This window comes from Electrophorus electricus, chromosome 13 (genome assembly GCF_013358815.1).
Source record: "Electrophorus electricus isolate fEleEle1 chromosome 13, fEleEle1.pri, whole genome shotgun sequence".
Lineage (NCBI taxonomy): Eukaryota > Metazoa > Chordata > Actinopteri > Gymnotiformes > Gymnotidae > Electrophorus > Electrophorus electricus.
Genome location: NC_049547.1, coordinates 1104538 through 1118766, shown reverse-complemented (window position 1 = coordinate 1118766; position 14229 = coordinate 1104538). Strand labels below are relative to the sequence as shown.

The window sequence follows — 14229 nt, the reverse complement described above, 5'->3', positions numbered from 1 at the left end:
TGCAATATAGGATGTCAGAAAATTAAGGCCTCAACAGTAGCTGTACAAGAGTTCAAAAAACAAGTCCCACATGTCTCCTGCAGCTACACCTCCAGACCTGTTCGATTTGTGTGGGTCACACAGGGACAGTGAATCCAGGACCAAAAAACTCTGAACATCACGGCAGCCACCGGAGAACTCCCAACACAATAAGCACGCTTCATCCACTCTAATACTCCTTAAACACAGTCAGCCATCAGAGCTAACAGATCACCCTGGGGCAAAGAGAATTTCTTTAAAGTCAGAATAAAAGCACACAAAACATACTCATGAATATGAATCACTCAATCACATTTTATAAAACACAATAAATACAATACTAATTACAAATTAATAGGAGGCTTCTCTCATGCAGTGTGTGCGTGTGTGTGCGCGTGCGTGCGCGCACGTGTGTGTGTGTGTGTGTGTGTGTGTGTGTGTGTGTGTGTGTGTGTGTGTGTGTGTGTGTGTGTGTGTGTGTGTGTCTGGCCTATGCATTTTAAGGAATGGTACGGTCTGCTTGTGATCTTCTCTGGGGACTTTGGTATACTGATGGCAGGATGTGGCTTTGATGTGGAAGAACTCCTGATGAAGTAAAAGTCTAATTACATACTTCCTTCCCTTTCAACTCTTGGGCAGCCTCTGTATCTTAGACCAATGTGAGAAAAAAAAATTAAGCATACCAGTAAGTGTTATGCTTGGGCCAAGCAAAGTGAATCTTTTTAGCCTATGACGTTCGTGACATACCTAAACGTAGTTGCTTGAGCACATTTGGAAAGTGTTGCTCTTTTGGCGAGTCTGTTATTCTGTGTACAGGACATTTGGCAGCTATGTAGTGTGTAAAAAAATTGGCACCATGAAATGGAAAACCTAACAGCAACAGTTGTGATATGGAATGGCAGCAAAACCTTTACAAGATATTTTAACATTGTAATCCTAATTTTACTGTTGTGGAGAACTGTTAAACTTACCAGGTTAACATTCAGAGATGCAGCTAGAAAAATATTATGCAGAGAATATGTAGTTGATAACATCTAAAAGTGCACTGCACAACATATTTCTCAACACTGTTTTACGGGGTGGTATGCTGAAACCCATGCTGAAATACATGCTTCTCCACAGGGGATTTGAAGCATAGCAGAGTGGTATATCTATTTTGTGGTTCCTTACTGTACACATGTCAAGTGTCATTCTCAAACCTATTATGTAAATAAGATATTTGGACACAAAGTACAACACAAAGTGCAATGGCCCGAAGGTTTTTTATTTATTACATTTAGAATTAATGATGATAATAAAGCAACTGTCACGGCATGGCCCCCTCCTCCTAGACGCCTTCCTGTGTGTGTGTGTGTGAGTGTGTGTGTGTGTGTGTGTGTGTGTGTGTGTGTGTGTGTGTGTGTGTGTGTGTGTGTGTGTGTGTGTGTGTGTGTGTGTTCATATGCATGGCTACACCCCTCCCATGTGTCACACCTGTTCCTATATATATAAGCAACCTTGTAAGAGTTGATGATGTATGTTTTTGTGTAATTGATTATTTATGGATGTGAAATGAATAATGGAGCTAAACGACACAGTACTATGCCTGACATTTTTAGAATGTTTAGAGTAGAGAAGGAGAACATCTTGTTTGGTGAAGTTTGGTGACATATTTTGAGTTATCCGGATGTAAGCTCTAGTAAACCATAATTTCTAGAGAGACCAGGCCTGCATTTTTTGTTCTGTGGAACCTACATAAACATCTATATATAACACCACATAAAAGTTCTTATGTTAAATACATTATTTTCTGAGTATACCGGCAAAACAAAATAATTGTATGTCTCTTTAATGGAATGATGTAAACAGGGTTGTCTGGTTGAATAGTCCCCGTCTGATGTGTAATGTCACGTCTCTCTGGGTAAGCATCAAAAGGTGCGGACATCCTCATCACTCTTTCACTTAAAAATTCAACCCTTTCAAAGTAAATTTTAAACTATGTTCTTCTGTCCTGTCATTTGTTGTGCCTACGATTTCCATTCAGTTATGGGCTTGCAAGGAAACCTGACTCAAAACAACGGGCTCTTTTTATTCCTCCACCGACTGAGTAGACAGTTGCCATTAATGCCTGTTTGAGAAGAATCAGACTCAAGATAATATGACCCCGTAAAAACAGGTCGGTATAAATTTTTAACACTTTGCCCAGCACAGGCAGAAGCGAATAGCTGGTGTCGGACTACTGTCAGGTCGAAATGATTGCCACTGGATGAAAATGTAAATACATTTTAAAAGGTAAATAAAATGGAAATGCATCAAATAAAGCACAACTGGGAGCTACATTTGTTTAGGTTCAGCTGCACACCCGAAACTGCACCTGTCATTACAGCGCTACCATTTTATATTCAGGTTATCAGTAAACTTTAGCCCATCTATTTTGTTGTTCAATATCACAAATAAATAAATAACTAGCTAACTAACTAAATAAATAACTGCTTCGATAGTTTTATTATATCAGTAGTAATCAGGAGTTTTCTTGTAAATGGCATCACGCACAAGGCTGCGCTTTCCGGAAGTGCAGGAGCGGAAGTGGCAGCTCGTCACCGCTGTAGTCGTTCATTACCCTCCACTGAAATGGACGCGGGGTTTTTCCGCGTAAGTAACGTTTCCTTTAATCCCGTTATCCTTTCAAATGAACAACACAGTCTGTTTGCGGTTTGGTTTGGAGTTTTTTTTGGGGATCGCATATATATTTTAATTTCTGTCACCTTTCTTAACTAACTGGGTTAGTTGGGTCGAGCTGGTTGGCTAACTGGTTTAGCCTGGCGGCTAACGCGAGGGGAAAATGGCGCCTGTAGCTAAGCTAACAAGCTAATAGCTAACAAACTAATAGCTAACTATCTTAGCTTCGCCCGTGATGCCGCAGGATGAGCTAGCCTAGCATGGCGACGTCCCACCACAGGCCTAAAGGGTTACTGTAACGCCGCTTATGTTCGAGTTTGACTGCAAATACTAAAATCTAGCTGTTTGGTTAAGCACCGCTCCTAACTACTTAAGATTAGTCAGATTAGTTAACGCTAGGTTAGTTAGGCGGCTGTTCCCTCGTCAGCGTGGTAAGATAACCTGGCGTTAGCTCACTCTAATACGTGTAGCTAACTAGCTAGCTCGACTTTAACCTAACGAACTCTCTTGTACGTTTGATCTGCTCTGTTGTCTCCGTCTAGCTACCTAGTCTAACATAACATGTTTTCCCGACACTAGTCACAGACTAGCTGAGGTGGCAAGCTGCGTAGTTCAGCGTTGTATTTTCAGTTAGCGTGTAGTCAGCTAGCTGGAGTTGGATTCCTGTTGCGCAGTGGCCGTTCCTTGGCGTTTCACTACAAGGTTCAGCGTACACAAAGCATTTTTTTTAATCGCCTCTTTCGAACATTTTGTGGTTTTCTTATTCGATTGTTTCCAGTATACTGGTATAATTAAACGCTTTCTTCCAGGGCACCAGCGCAGAGCAAGATAATCGTTTCAGTAACAAACACAAGAAGTTGCTGAAGCAGCTAAAGTTTGCAGAATGTCTGGAGAAAAAGGTATGGGTTTTTTTCTCTCCTGTGAAAGTGTAGTTACTTTGGCTTTTGTGAATAACTATATATACTGAACATGCTGTTGTCATTGATCATCTTGCACTGTGTTTAAGTGGACTTAGTTATAATATAAAGTTGCTTTTTGATTTGATCCCTTCATCTGATCCCACTTTTTGTTATTTGAATGTTTATTATAGGTGGATATGACCAAGGTAAACCTGGAGGTCATCAAACCTTGGATCACCCAGCGAGTGACGGAGATCCTTGGCTTCGAGGACGATGTCGTCATAGAGTTCGTTTTCAACCAGCTGGAGGAGAAGGTAGCCTTCATTGATTCTGTTTTCTGGCCCCTTTCTTTGGTTATGTGAAGACAGTGTGCAGTAGTTCTTTTGAACACTGGGTGTTGGAGGGATTGGAGGAGAGTTAATGCATCAGACATTGCTTAAAGTCTTATTTGGAACAAATTCTGTAGCAACAAAAAGTGAGACACGATTTGTGTCTTCTGTCTGGTAGAAATGGGTAAACAATCATATCGACTTTCTGAAGATGCTGTAATATGTAACAACGTGTCTTCTGAACAACAGTTTTTCTAATGATGATGTGATTTATGATTTAAAAGGCCTGAACCAATATGGATGTTATACCTTGCAACAGAAGTATAGCACCAACACCTAATTAGATCTCACCTGAGCCCAAAGTCTCACTGAACCCAACTCTCCCTTGATGATGAACTTTGTTTTTGGAGGTGAGTTATGAACAGGGATTGACATTCAGTGATAGAATCGTGTCAACTTTATCAGTTGTTTGCTCTTTATTACAAAGGTTAAATTTAGCACAACACTTCTAAATGCAAATTTGAACTTATCCCCCCCTGAAAATTATGTGGAAATCTCAAACCCTTTCCTGTAGAGCTCCATATTTTAATCAACTACTCTTAATGTGGGGTTTGATTATACAGTGGAGGAACAGCACTGCAGTAGGCCACAACAGTGCACAAACATTGAGGTTTTTACCAACCCCCAGGGATTATGGTTAGTAGTAGTCATAGGTGTCCTATGAGTGGTTTTGAATCTTGGGGTGGGAGGGCGCAGGCGCTGTGGAGAAGTTTCCAGAAAAATACCATCTTGCCTCGGTTGGATGTGTCGAGGCAGAACAAACAGGAGTTCAAGCACAAAACTGAATGTAGCCTGACGCCAACCTTTTCCTGCATTTAATAGCTCCTGTAATGTTAAAGTCAGCGATGTATCGTTCGTTTCTGGACTTTATTGGTCAGTTTACCTCCTTATTTCTGTCTGCTCTTGACTTATTTTGATTGCAAAAAAAGACATTTTTTGAAATGCCTTGTGTACTCATTATTGCTTGTTCGTCTCTTGCAATTTAGATAAATGATATAACATTAAACTCAAGGTGGTTGAGTCACAAGCAGTAGGGAGGCGGCAGCGAGCCAAAGGAGCGTCCGTGCGTGTTCCGGAGTGGCGGGCGCTCCGGTCCCCCTCCCCGAGCCCAGAGAGGCCTGCAGGACACGCACTCTGAAGACATCGGGACTGTACTTGCTTTGTGGGGTCTTGACACACTCTGTACTGTGGGTTTACTGCTGTGTCTCAACAGTAGGGGAGTAGGAGATGTGGGGGAGGGGCCCTTGCAATGCAAGAGAAAAAGTTTTGATTTATTGCATTTGTTTCATTTTGTCTACAAGGAGGATGGTATTTAGGACCAGACAAAAGTAATGCATGCATTTCAGGAAACCTGTTGATTAGTTTCTTAGTTTTGTTTTTAAATGAGTTTGAAATCAAGACACTCGGACCATCAGTCAAAAATCAGACTCTTAAGCATAGAAGGCAGCAGCAGTGCCTGTTTATACCCAGTGTTGTCTTTTCCTTAAGTATTTGCTCCCTGATTGTGTGTAGGAAGGGTAAATGTTAGGCTTGGCCATCAGAGCCCATCCTTCAGTTGTTGCTTTCGTTCTGTGGCCGCGTTAAGTTTTCTCTCTGTCCTTGGTGTGTATGTTGCAGAATCCAGATGGTAAAATGATGCAGATAAACTTGACTGGCTTCCTGAACGGGAAGAACGCTCGCGAGTTCATGAAGGACCTCTGGCCCCTGTTGCTGAGTGCCCAGGAGAACATCGCCGGCATCCCCTCGGCCTTCCTTGAGCAGAAGAAGGAGGAGATCAAGCAGAGACAGGTGCGACAGGTGAAACTTACCTGCATGGGGAAACGGGTGCTTTTACAGACACACACAACCAGCACTAAGCAAAGATCCCAGTCCTGGTCTCATAGGTTTCACAAAAAAGTAAACAGAATTATCAACTAGTTCCTGCAGCATGTTCCTAAGTGTTTTTGTAGTAGTTTTATGAAGAGGCAAATGCTTTGTTTGACACATGGTTCATGACCTGCTAGATCGAACAGGAGAAATTGGCCACTCTGAAGAAGATGGATGAAGATAAGAAGGAGAAGGAGCTCAAGGAGAGAGCTCAGTCCAAGAGTCCCAAGCGGTGGGTTTCTCCCTCCAACATGCTCTTTTTTAATGTGCTGTAGTTCTATATTATAGGCCTCTGCTTTTCTTGGCTTCACCCTGTTCTAATGCTGCTGCCTTTTGACTGCAGGCGGAAATCTCGTTCTCCGGCGAAACGGGAAAGGAAGCGCAGTCACTCTCGCTCACCTCGCCGCAAACCCAGCCCTCTAGCCACGCACACCCCCAGCCCACCCAATCACAAAAATGAGCCACAGCCAGAGCCTGACCAATCGGAGAGCTCCAAGCCAGAACCAATGATCCAGGAGGCCTCCTCTACCAGGTGACTATAGAAATTTTCTTTTCTTTTTTTGAGATATACTCTTCATTTTCTTGAATGTGAGAGGTAGTCAAGTAATGTGCATTTGATTATTAGTGTAATGTCAGGTTTGTTGCTCAGATCAGGAAACTCAAGTATGAAATATGCATGTACAAATTTCTAGATCTGAGCAAATGTTAATACACAGTCTTGGTACATATATAAAATGAGATACAATTTTTAATATAACGTACAGAGTTTCCAGAGAAACAGAACAGTTGCGGTTCATCAGTTTCTGTCTTCTGTCTGAAACTCTTTGAACTTCACTTTTGAATATCTCTACATCTCTTACTACAGTAAACTGTATATATTCACCTATAATTTTCAGATATATAAAATATAATATTATTAAAAATATTCCACACACACAGATCAGAAAATTCCAGAACTCAATTAACTGATGTGGTCTGTCTGGAAGCTCTGTGATAACAGCTCCCAGATCCCATATCTTGACTCCAGCCTCGTCACCCAGTTTAGTGCCCATTATTAGTTGGGGACTTGTTTTTGTTAGCACGGTTCTCATGTCCACTCTCCTTGTCCAGCGACCTCGCACCTGAGGCGAAGCCGGACTCCGTGGTTGAGATCGCAAAGGCTGTGTCTCCGGAGAAAGTGGCGAAGACTGAGGACAAAGTGAAGCCACGGGAGCATGAGAAGGAAGGGAGACGAGATCGTCCACGCCATCGCACCCGGTCCCGCTCGCCCCGGTCCCGCCGACGCCCCAGGTCCCGCTCCAGGTAGGGCCAACACACGCAGTAATCACCTTATCAGGTACATTGGCGTTCTGTACCTGTGCCATAGGCTGCTATACATTTTACATTATCATTAAGTTCTGGCAGTAAGATGAAATCAGCTGACTGCGATGGAGTCCTGTATCCTCTGGATGCTGGTAATCTATTGGCCTCTACCATGACTGACCAGGGTTTCAACAGTGGTAGAAACGGTACTGATTGGATACCATGTACTGAAATTGGGTATTTATGATCGCAAAATTTTGTTGTTGTTTTTTGTTTTGTTTTTTTAATACTCTTATCTATTTCATATACATGCTTGATCTCTGTAAAAAAAAATCTAGCAAACATCTCGCTCCAAAAAAAAGCCTGAAAGTTTCACACAAACAGCTGAACCACAACTCCGATGGTGGCTTTTAATGTAATGAAATATCGGATTGGTATCTGGTGAATATGAATATTGGGTGATATTTATATGCAAGGATTTTGTTTTGGATCAGTACAGAAAAATTGGTATTGTGGCAACTTTACTCAGTGGTCATGGATACTTTTAGTGTATATAAATACATTTTTACATACTGTATGCAGAAAACGGCTTGAGCTGCTGTTGCCTGCCTTATTTTCAAAACGAGGCATTCATGAAAGTAAACATGCCTCAATGGTTAAGGTATGGTTCAGGTTAACCTCTGAGTACATATAATTGACTGGTAATGTATAGTTACAGCTGTAGAGTGAGTGTGCCTAATAAAATGAACACTCTGTGTATGACCTTGTGGTTAACTTTACTTGAGGCAAGTCATGAACTGCTGATTTGATCTGGTCCTCCTTCCAGGTCCTACTCCCCCCGCCGCAAATCAAGCCCACGGAGGCGTGTGTCCCCGCGACGCAGGAGTCCTCCCAGACGACCCCCTCCCCCCAGACACAGGCGCAGCCGCTCACCTGCCCGCAGGTACGCTATCGTCTGTTTATGTGGTGTGACTGGGGTGCGCTCTGGGGTACTAATCTCAGATCCACTGACCGTGTGCCTAAGAGAACTTGGTGAATGGTAAGCACCCTCTTGTTTACTTTACTGAGTTTCAGATTTTTCTGTCTCAGCATGCAAGACTTCTCAGAGCATCGGTGTTTCATAACCTAATGTATATGATTATATGGGGCATGCAAACTAATTTGTTTTAGTTTTGGGATTCTTACCCAAAACATTCTTTCCAACTGTGTTTTCACTGCCATCCACTTTCTATCCACCAGGCGGCGCTCTCGTTCTCGGTCATCTTCGGGCAGCTCTTCTTCGCGCTCGCCCCACAAAAGACCAGCAAAGCGGGCGTCGGGCACGCCACCCAGAAAGCAGCCCCGTCACCCTGAGCCGCCCTCCAGCCCGCCTCGCAGACACCGCAGCCCTGCCGGCCCTGATGCCAGCCCCTCAGGTAACTCCTGCCTGTCAGGCATACAGCAGCCTAAATTGTTTTAAAACAGTGAAATGCTCAACTTAAGTCACATGAACCCATACCTACATGATCAATTGGACCAACGTTTTGTCAGTTTGTTCCACTTATGTGGGTTCAGGGGGTTTCAGTGTCCTGGACACTGGAGTTAGTGCAGATTGTATGGTACAGGGACCGAGCTCTGAATCAGCTCTGACAGTCCAAACCTTTTCTGTTACTTTCACTACTTTGGGAGAGATTGCTCTGTTTGTCCAGTGTAGTAAAACTGATTGCGTGTGTAACATTGCCGTTTAAGGAGCAGCTGGACGGCACTGTCTTTTGTATGCGGTAGCTCTCCTTTACGTCGGTGACCCTGTTGATTGTTGACTTTTATAGATGTCGTGTTTTCACTGTGCCATGAATCAGCTTCAGTGCTTATGGTATGAATTTCAGGTTCAAAGCGTCGAGTTAGTGGAAGAAACGAATCACCGTCTCCCGCTCCAAAACCCAGACGGTCGGATGTATCGGAATCAGGTGAGTGGGTGTATGTAGTGTTGTTAGAAGTGTGTGTAGCCCTGTAGGTGTGCCATCAGAGTTCACGACTTCCTTTCACTGGCTAAAGCTATTGACAGATTCAAGGAAAGATGATTGTTTGGAAGAAGGCCTTTGCCATTATAAACCCATGAACTGTCTTCATATTTAAGGTAGTGCTTGTTAAGTCCAAGACCACCTTAAATTAAGCCACCTTGCTTATGATTGGTTCCAGCTTTGCTATAAACTGGCAGCATGTATTTCCCATAAGAGTGGAAAAAAGTGCTCAGTGTGCAGAAATTCTTAATTCACCCTGTCAGTACTTGGGCAACCTGTGACCAAAGCTCCGATCGATCTATTAAATATTGACTGAGGGCTTGTACTATGTTGCTGTAGGGCAGGATTAGTAAATCTGAGCTGTCTATGCCCCTTGACTACCCCATGGTCACTCCCATCTGGTCTATAGAAGACTGCAGCCTTTACAGGTGTTCGTTACAGGTGTTCTGATACTCTTCGGTTCCTACAGAGGAGCGCGTGTGTGTTTGCGTTTTCTTAGTCACTGAAAATGTCCTTCTCTGCCTTGCATTCCAGAGGAGGATAAGGTGGGGAAGGGAGCTACAGCAGACTCTGTCCAGCAGAGGAGACAGTACCGCCGGCAGAATCAGCAGTCGTCTTCAGGTGCTCGCTGCCTGCCTCAGTCCGTGTCACTTCACACACTCGCTCGTGCACGCGGTGTTAACGTATGCGTGTGCTTATCTCCTGATAGTACGGGTGTTGGCTGATGGCCTCTTTCTGTGTACCTTACCCAGGTAGTAATGCATGCTGTCTGCCTCTTTTCCTGTCTGGTTGCAGAGACAGGCTCCTCATCCTCATCCTCAGAAGATGAAGGCCCGAGGAGGCCAGGCAGAGGGCCCTCTGCCAGAAATGGCGAGATCAGGAGGAGGCGGAGTCACTCTCCTGCATCACCTAGGAGACGGCACAGGGACCCGTCGCCGAGGTAGTGTGCCAGGCGTTTAAAGTGGGCAGTGTGGGCACATCTCCGTTTTCAGGAACGATGTAGTCCTGCGCCTCCCCAGATGATCAGTGTGTCTGCTAAGATTGGCAGCGTGAAAAGACTCCTCGAAATCAGAGGATCCCAACTTCACTCCGAGTGAAGTTCCAACTCGCCCAATTCCAATATTCAAATGCTATTTGAAGGGCTTGAACTAGATCAGGCGTGTTCGCTTTGAAGAGAGGTGGATCTCCAGGCTGAGACTTGGGTGTCCCTGTCTAAGATGCTACGTGACCATAGAGTTTTAAGAGGCTGTCGTCCTAAATGGCGAATGCAGCATTTCCTATTGGTTTACATGCATTAGAGTAATGTGTAAGCCAAGAACTGTTTAGCACTTTTAGTACTATGCTCAGCTCACTCTGAGTCTGAGAAAGAACAGAAAGGTTTTATTGAAATAAAACTGGTACAGAAATATTGTGCTTGTGTGCTTATATTGAGCACTGTGCTCCTTAACTTCATATGACTTTTTTTTTTTTCCCCCATACAGGAAGAGACGATCTCCGTCACCTCGGCGTCATCGCTCGCCTTCTCCAGCCAGACGTCGCAGGACTCCGTCCCCTCCTCCTCGACGCAGGTGCGCTGCTCATTTTTGATTCTGGAACGTTCCATAAACCTCGTCATCTTTGATTCAGCTGGCTTAATATGGGGGAACTGTCCAGCAAAAAATACTCAGAATTGCATTCTGCTGTTCAGTACTCATTTAGTAATCTCTGAGAACTCGTTTAACTTTCCTGCTTTATTCTTTGTCTTCTTACAGGTCTCCCTCCCCTCCTCCTCGCCGTCGCTCGCCGTCCCCAAGACGCTATTCGCCTCCCATCCAGCGTCGCTTTAGCCCCTCCCCTGTCCCCGCCCAGAAGCGCCGCCCCTCTCCCTCCCCTGTTTCCAAGCGCCGGCCCTCTCGCTCTCCCAAGCGCGGTCGTGCATGCAGCCCCGGGAAACGTCGCAGCCCACCCTCTTCGGCCTCGCCGCCGCCACGCCATCGCCGGAGCCCCCTGCTGCCCCCTGCAGCACGCCAGACCAGGGAGCCCCGCTCCTCCCCACCCCTGGGGCACGGAGCCCGAGGCTCAGCCAGCCCGCTGGCCAGGCGCCCGCCCTCCAGCTCTCCCCCACAGAGGCGACAGCAGTCCCCTGCTCACGGCAGACCCATACGCAGGGTGTCCCGCACACCAGAGTCACACAAGATGCAAAGGTATATGCATGACCAAGGAACCAGCGAGGCTGTCTGGTTATTTTCTGATGTAATCTTTCCTCTTGGTGTGTACAAATATATTTACATTTTTGTTCATAAAACCAATATGGGTGTGCCTTATTTTAATTCCTTGTGGTTGTGTAAGTTTTCTTCCTTCTCTCCTTCCGACTACAGAAACTCTGAGAGCCCGCGGACGATGAGGAGACCCGCGTCTTGCTCGCGCTCCGCTTCCCCGCCGCCTTTCCCAGCAGCCTCGTTGGCAACCTCTGGGGCTCAGAAACGGCCAGCCCCTGCCTCGCGGTCACCCTCTCCCTCTCCCACCCGCTCAGCCAGCGGATCACCGCCACCCCCAGCCAAGAAGGCCAGCAGTGCCTCCCCAAGCCCCTCCCCCAACAAGGTAAGGTCCCTCTGACCAGGTGAGGAAAGGTCAAGGACCAAAAGTAAACCAGTTTGATTTATTCTATTGGCTTATTCAATTGGCTTCATAAGAAACGGGACGGACTCAATTGCCATCCTTGCCTGCACCCCCAACTTCAACCAAATAATAAGATTTTTATTTATTTATTTTTTATCTTCCAATAAGTGTGTGTGTGTGGGTGTGGGTGTGGGTGGTTGGTTGGTTGGTTTCAATTCTGTCTTATCTGAAGACTTGGGGAGGAAATGAGCTAAGCAGTGTTTCTAACCCCACCCCGATTATTGTTCAGAACTCTGATGTAGATGGTGGGAAGAAAAAGAAGAAGAAAAAGGAGAAGAAACACAAGAAAGAGAAAAAGCACAAGAAACACAAGAAGCATAAGAAGGAGAAGAGCGGGGCGGGTCCAGCGGCGGGCGAGCAGGACCACGAATCTGACCAGAAAAAGGTGAAGTATGCGTTTCTCATCTGCTGAAGGCTGGCGGTCCAGTAGAGCCATACACATACGCCATAGATGTGATCCATTTAATGGATTTGTGCGTTAAGATTGACCTTACCAGTTACTACGTCTCCCTTAGTTAAGAAAATGTTGGGTTAGTTATGGACTTTGTATGCGTCCATTTAGAAACTCCATTTCAAGTTCCGCCATATGTGACTGGTTAAGCATCCTGTAAACAATAATCCTCCAAGTAGATACTGTAGCCGTCCTGTAAGTCCTTACCGGTCCTTTAATAACCACAGAACTGGATGTGTGTTAAGCTGCTGTCAACTGCTAGGTGGGTAGCTGCAGAAACATTCACTTAACACATCACACCCACTGCTGTGATTAACCAAAATGTGGTGTGGACAGAAAGTGACCTGTGATTAAATCACCCTATAACTGATTAACAAAACTGAGCACGACAACCCTCTGGCCACCAAGTAATAGTACGTGTTAAATGTCACCTGTAAGACGTGTGCATCCATTAAAGTGAGTGTTGGGGTATCTGATAAAGTAGTTAGTGTGGGGGGGTGTGTTCACTGAAATCAGAACAGATTCAATACTCTGGAGAGTCCAGTAAGTGAATACTCAGTGTTCGTCTTCCTCCTGTGCTGGGGCAGTCTGTGATTAATGCTACCTTTCTTGAAGGAATCAGAGAGCGAAGTAGAGGACAGTCTGGATGACCTGGAGAAACACCTGCGAGAGAAAGCGCTACGCTCCATGCGCAAAGCCCAGCTATCTCCGCCCCAGTCCTGAAAGTCACCCCCCACTCCCCCTTATTTTTAAAAATGTTTAATGTTGGTTCAGCTTTAGAATGTACAAATTGTTTAAATTTCTCATAGGATTGTTTTTGGGTTTTTTTCCTTTTTAAAATTTTGTGATATGGGTTTTTTTTCTTCCTATTCTAGCATGATCTTTGCTTTTCTCTTCACCCACAGCAATGATTACATGCATCTACAGAAAAGTGACTCCCTCCCCTCGCCTTTTTCATGACCCTTATTTTCTTTTTTTAAATGAAGGGAAGCCATTAACTGACCTTGGTAGTTTGAAGATCCCTTTGTAGACTTGATCATAACTTCCGTAGTGACAGGATTGTGTGGGTGGTGGGGTGTGGGCGGTCACGGGTGGCCATCGCATGAGCAACAGATGACCATTGTGTGTGAGCTCCTGTGTGCATGCACCTGTACATTTACACACACACCCAACCCACCCACACACACACACACACCCTACAGCTGCCTCTTGCCGTGGCTTTGGTCAGCGACAACTTTTATGCAGCTTCCTGTCACACTGAAGAAAAAAAAAAAAAGAAAAAAAAAAAACCACACCTATTTGCATACTTTCTTTGGTTTCTCTCAGCCCCATATATTTTTTTTGTAACTGTAAAGTTGTTTCGAGTTGTTGAACCTCACTGAAAATTCTGGCTTTGAAAAAGTCTCAATAAAAGAAAGGATACGCTTTCATGGTGTGCACGTTTTAGCAAGTTTTCTGTTAGAGGTGAACCCAGGCAGTTTATCATGGACTGTATCGTTAATATTGATCTATTGATGGGGATCATAGAGACATGACATGCAAAAGAATACATACAATGTCTTTATTGGGTTGAATATGCTGCATCTCCCCTTGTTAGGAAAAGTCATAACCCTGTTGTCTCATACATCAAGTACAGAGAAATTAAAAATCAGAAACTTATGCAGCATTACTTCAACTGTGTTGAATTGCTACAAGGGCATGTTTATACATTCCTGGTTGTTTTTCCACCACGGAGTCCTTAGTCATGCTGACTGCCATTGGTGTGATGCTCTCCACGTATACAGCCAGGGCTCTAGTTGTGTGCACGATGGTGTTCACACATCTGTTTAATTTTTTGTTTTACTACAAATGTGTAAAATGTATTTGGTATCAGGGCTTTACTACTCTGATATATTTGAGATTGTCAGATGAGCACAAAGATAATCCACATGGGGAGGTGTGGGTGTGTCACCTTGGTGTCACCTGGAGAGCAACTACTGAATCTGCAG

The 14229-nt window shown here is 44.7% G+C and overlaps 1 protein-coding gene across 6 annotated transcripts; it reads left to right on the top strand.

Moving 5' to 3' along the window:
* Nucleotides 1-2565: 2565 nt before the first annotated feature.
* srrm1 (serine/arginine repetitive matrix 1) lies at nt 2566-13671 on the top strand. Of its 6 annotated transcripts, none has more exons than XM_035532730.1 (17): nt 2566-2649; nt 3486-3575; nt 3767-3889; nt 5582-5761; nt 5968-6062; nt 6174-6362; nt 6941-7132; nt 7959-8075; nt 8372-8547; nt 8998-9078; nt 9667-9753; nt 9928-10072; nt 10614-10700; nt 10884-11315; nt 11490-11712; nt 12020-12175; nt 12864-13671. In XM_035532730.1, the coding sequence occupies exons 1-17, from the start codon at nt 2629-2631 to the stop codon at nt 12873-12875; spliced, it is 2406 nt and encodes an 801-aa protein (XP_035388623.1). In that variant the 5' UTR covers nt 2566-2628; the 3' UTR covers nt 12876-13671. The 6 variants fall into 6 exon arrangements, with proteins under 6 accessions (XP_035388623.1, XP_026884576.2, XP_035388621.1 ...); XM_027028775.2 differs by having other exon boundaries at nt 2567-2649; nt 5582-5752; nt 12857-13671; XM_035532728.1 differs by having other exon boundaries at nt 2567-2649; nt 12857-13671.
* Nucleotides 13672-14229: the final 558 nt, after the last annotated feature.

Excerpts from the sequence above, each read along its gene's own strand:
- srrm1 (XM_035532728.1), top strand. The coding sequence starts at position 2,629 with ATGGACGCGGGGTTTTTCCGC. Across the intron at positions 5,762-5,967 it reads AGCAGAGACAGGTGCGACAG|ATCGAACAGGAGAAATTGGC; the intron begins GTGAAACTTACC and ends ATGACCTGCTAG. Across the intron at positions 12,176-12,856 it reads ACGAATCTGACCAGAAAAAG|GAATCAGAGAGCGAAGTAGA; the intron begins GTGAAGTATGCG and ends CCTTTCTTGAAG.